The sequence below is a fragment of the Seriola lalandi genome, unplaced genomic scaffold (assembly GCF_002814215.2).
Source record: "Seriola lalandi dorsalis isolate HSWRI2012SDOR001 ecotype SW California unplaced genomic scaffold, Sedor1 jcf7180002054614, whole genome shotgun sequence".
NCBI classification, from domain to species: domain Eukaryota; kingdom Metazoa; phylum Chordata; class Actinopteri; order Carangiformes; family Carangidae; genus Seriola; species Seriola lalandi.
In genome coordinates this window covers 923,893-928,754 of record NW_019525167.1, presented here as the reverse complement: position 1 = coordinate 928,754, position 4,862 = coordinate 923,893, and the positions used below count along the sequence as shown (strand labels likewise).

General features: G+C 42.0%; 1 protein-coding gene across 1 annotated transcript in view; it reads left to right on the top strand.

Annotated features, from left to right (window-relative positions):
* The window catches only part of LOC111665090 (DEAF1 transcription factor), an 11,442-nt gene that overhangs the window by 4,115 nt on the left and 2,465 nt on the right, over positions 1 to 4,862 (top strand). Inside the window, 6 exon segments of the mRNA XM_087177617.1 lie at positions 697 to 736; positions 739 to 794; positions 1,520 to 1,643; positions 2,006 to 2,152; positions 4,203 to 4,498; positions 4,698 to 4,796. Of these exon segments, the coding sequence (XP_087033743.1) occupies positions 697 to 736; positions 739 to 794; positions 1,520 to 1,643; positions 2,006 to 2,152; positions 4,203 to 4,498; positions 4,698 to 4,796 (762 nt within the window).

Sequence of the window (4,862 nt, the reverse complement as noted above, 5' to 3'; positions counted from 1 at the left end):
CCTATGAGCAAAAGTAAGATTGAAACACGACAGACCAGTCTATAACACCTTTGTGAAACCCCTGGAGATGTAATGTCTGAATCATTTTCCAGTAAAATATTCAATAATTATCTGCTCAGTGTTTCCAGATCAGGCTGTTTATTTGAACGTGCAGGTAAGAATAGTTTGCAGCGGCTTGTTATAATTTTACTTTACTTTAGATATTATTTGGACGATTTCCTCTGAAGCTTTTGGCCACATTTTGACAGACTGAGGGAATGATTGGCGTGACCGACTATGGTCTGAGTTCAGTAGACCTGACACACAGTGACGCATGATAACTGGTGACTAACAGATTGGATTTCAGTTTATTACAACCATATTATTTCATTTTCAAATAATTATTTGGTTACGAAGTCACAGCTGTGTAACTTTATTCAAAAACCTTGGCAGAGATCATTTCTTCCTTTACACAGCCTCGGACTATAAAGAGGAGAAGCTCTGGAGAGGCAAATTAGATCATTTTCTTCCTTCCCAGCAGCACAGGATAAAAACAAAAATGGATTTAAGGAAGAAAACCAGAAAGCCAAAATAAAAGATTAGGCCGCTTTTATGATGATTGGGTTGGTTTGAGGGTGGGGTTGTGGTATCTGGTGTCTGTCAGATCTGGCTCTGCGATGACTGGGGTGAACAGACAGGCTGAGGAAACACTTTGAGGACTAACCATGGATGTTAACCTGTGTCTGTCTGTCCGTCTGTCTCTCCAGTGTCCGAAGGATAGTGGAGAGACTCTGGCAGCAGAAAACATCAGTATGGTAAAAGTTCATTTTTGTTTTTTCTGTCACTGTGACCTCATCATCTCCTCCTGGTTTTAAACCTGTGATCCGTATCTGGTCTTTACATTGTAATCTCAGTTTGTATGACGATGTTGATTATACAATATAAAAGGAAAGGTTTTGCTGCTTTTCTCTGTATTATATCATTATAAATTGAATTTCTTTATGTTTTTTACTAAAAGAAACTGGGGACGACATTTTGTTTTGATGCTTTATAGACTGAGAATAAAGAAAGGATCATTAGTTGCAGCTTTATTGTCAAGTACAGATTGTTGACCCCAACTGTCTGGTTAGATAATCTTGTTTATTCATTCTTTAAACAGATTGTTCCTAATTTAGAAAATCTTTTCAACAGTTTTAGTGTTTTTTTTAATAGTTTTTAATTAAGACAAAGTTCTATTTATATTTATATTTAATATTTGACAACTTTAGCTTCTTTACTTCAATAAAAAAACAGTTTTGAAGTCAGTAAAAACAGGTATGTGTTGTTGAACTTGCAGCATCTGCCTCTGTTTTAAAACTTTGTTTACAGGAGAACAAAAAACAAAAGTCTGAGTAAAAGAAATGATTGTTCAGTCTTAATTTTCATTTAATGAGGTCTTCAATTTAGATTTTTGAAATGGTGCACGAACCCTGTTTATATTTAAGGTTCTGTAAAAACCATGTCAACTGCTGTTCCTTCCTTTCCTCTCTGCTCGGTCCAGACCGGTCCGGTCCGACTCTTCGTCCCGTACAAGAGACGGAAGAAGGACACGGACCCGCCGCTCGTCCTCCCTAAAAAGGAACTTTCTGCCACCAAAAACATCACGCTGACCCCTGGGACCACATGTACGTCAGGTGACCTCAGTCTGAGACGTGTCACCCAGCAGAAGAACACTAACATTCAAACAGTTTGCGGTTCAGGATCAGCAGGTTCACGAGCTCGCAGTCCCAGCAGCTTGTTTTAAACAGAGTCACAGAGGAAGTAGTAGTTTGCATTTCTTGACCTTTGAACCCCTTAAAATTCCAATCACATTATTCACCACCATCTTGTAAAACACCTGAATTAAATTCAGTATTGAGTCACTGGAATTCATAAATTTTGAATGAACATATTGGATGTTCTGATGTTTGTAAGTTTCCAGCGGATCTGTGGTGTGAACTTTTAAACCTTGTCTTCAAGTGTCTGACATGTCTGTCCTCCGCCACAGTCACCGTGTCCCCGTCAGGACAGTTCACCACCGCCGGAGCCTTGACCTTCGACCGCACTCCGTCAGGTGACGCCACTGCCGCCGCCGCTGCCGCCGCCATCATCTCGGAGGGCTCGGCGCAGAGCGAGGTGTTCGCCAGCACTGCAGGTACCGTCCACCACTGATGCCACTTATTTTGAAGACTGTCCGTCATCTGTAGAACACTTTAAAGCTACAACCATAAGTCGATCAATCTAAATTTTATATTTTAAAACAAATTTCAGGCAAAAATTCAAACGTTCCAGCTTCTAAAATGTGACTATTCTCTGGTTTTCTTAGTCTTTTATGATAATAAACTGGATATATTTGGGTTTTTGAACTGTTGGTTGAACAAAGCAAGACATTTGAGGACATCATGGATCCCACAGTCCACGGATTTAACAAAATAAAACTCAAAATAAACCTTTTTTGTGCTCTGGGAAAATTTTAACAAAGATAAAACCCTCCATGGATTAAACATTTATAACAGCAACAGTAATACCTGACTCTGTCTGCAGTTCTATGAACACATCTTTTATAATGGTGGTCTATGGGGAAAAGGATTTTTTGGTTGCAATACCGTGAGTGACCACCGGGATAAGTATCCAGCTCTCTTTCTACATCCATGGTCCCCCTCCTTAATGATTTGTAGAGGGGTTTCCCACAGACCCCTTCATTGCCGCTCACCTGCGGCCTATCAATCATCCTATCAGGCTCTCTCTGATTGGCTGTTGCGTTGCTGTAATGAGCTCTCAGGAGAGAGCGGGTGAATAATGAGGCGCCACCACCGCTTGCTGTCCTGATTTCTCTACCTGAAGATAACCGCCTCTTTAAAGGACCAATCAGAGATCTTCCCACATAGATGTGACACTGAGCAACCAAAAATGACTTGTTAAGTTTCTGCTCCACTTGTTTTATTATCAGATGTCTTTTATAATGACAGTGGAAACTTTTAGTTCTGTGTCCAGCTGTGTAAAAACATCTGTACTTGTACAGATAGTACTTGTACTTTTAAGCTCTGACTGAAAAAGTCCGACTAACTCCACCACTAAGGTCTGACAGTCTGTATTTATCCTGACAGTCAAACCCCAGGGCGAAGGAAAGTGTGTGAAGCAGCCGCCGCTGTGCACAGTAATAACTGAAGGTTATTCATCATCGGCATAATCAGCATTTTTATCAGCTCCTCCTTTTGTTCTCATCTACATTATGATGGCAGGACAGAAACAGAAAAATGATCAGAGAGATTTTAGTGTGAAAATCAACCTGAGGTCGACTTGTCCGCCGGTTCCCAGTGGAAATTACGCTCCTTGATACCAATTGTACCAACTGACAACTCGCTTTTTTTTATCATAATCCTGTCAAATGACAAAACTCACTGCAGAAAAGTGACAGTTACACGCCGGCTTCTTTCTAGTAAAATAACGGGGAGATTTTCCATCAGATTAGGAGGAAAGTAAGAGTCCAGTTAAATAACGTGTTACTGAAAATATAAACCTCCGTTTACCTGCTAGAAGAACACTCGCACATTTTTCCCCAGGACGTGTTAAACCACAGTCGGAGATGGATGTCCAATTATTTTTGGACCGGTCTGTTCTCGGTGGAGCTCCGAGCTGTCAGACGTTATATGGTGTATGTGGGTCAGGGGAGAATGTATAGAGGACGCACAGACACACTGACCTGGATCTGCTGGTGTTTGATTCTACGTACTTCGCTTCTACGTTTTAATATCTGAGCTGCAGGTTGTTGAAACTGTGGGACTGATGCCAACCTCAGAGAGTGTGACAGCAGGAGCTCCGTCACTCTGTCAGCTGCTCATGGCTTTTCTTTTTTAAATTTATCATAAATTGAAAACTTTGCATTTTATGAAAACTTCAAACTGAACTCTGGGAAACGGGGATGAGCAGTTTACAGACAAGATTAAATAATCAGCAGTGAATGAAACTAATCATTAGTGTGAAATAAAATCACCTGGACACACTTGAGCTTCTCACAGTTCAATAGTTGTTATAGCAGTTTTCAATTATAAAAGTTATATTATTTTTAATTCTTATAATCATTTTAATGAGCATGAGGAAGGTTTGATAATATTTGTTTATTAGACTGATCAATAATGAAAATAACTCATTGTTGTTTGGTGTCTGTGTAATTAATCTTTCTTCTTCTTCTTCTTCTGTCTCAGTGCTGACAGCTTTGCCAGCGTTGGCGGTGACTCCTCAGCCCGTTCAGGCCAAGTTGGCGGTGACGACGACACCGGCGGCGTCTCCATCTGCGGGGCTGGTGAGCGGGCTGGAGGAGGGGCCAATAGGGGGGGCGGGGCCGGCAGTGAGCGAGGGGCAGAAGAACACCTGGTTGTACCTGGAGGAGCTGGCCAACACGCTGCTGAGCAACGTGCAGCAGCTGAAGGCTCTGATCGAACAGGCCAAAAACTCCTCAGGGGACACGGCGGGGTTCAAAGGTCAGGGAGGGAGGAAGGAGGTGAGAACACACACACACACACGCACACACACACACACACGCACACAGACTGAGATTTAGATCAGCAGAATTAAATTATTACACAAATACAAATGTGTGATCTCATGTGAGCTTACTGAATTACCTATTGTGTGTGTGTGTGTGTGTGTGTGTGTGTGTGTGTGTGTGTGTGTGTGTGTGTGTGCGCGCATGCGTTCAGTGTGGTTTCAGTCAGTCGTTTCAGAACCAGATTTCCTTTCAGCAGCCAGACGACCCTGAGGCCAAGAGGAGCTCTGACATCACTGAGATCATCATCAACGTATGACACACACACACACACACACACACACACACACACACACACACACACACACACACACACACA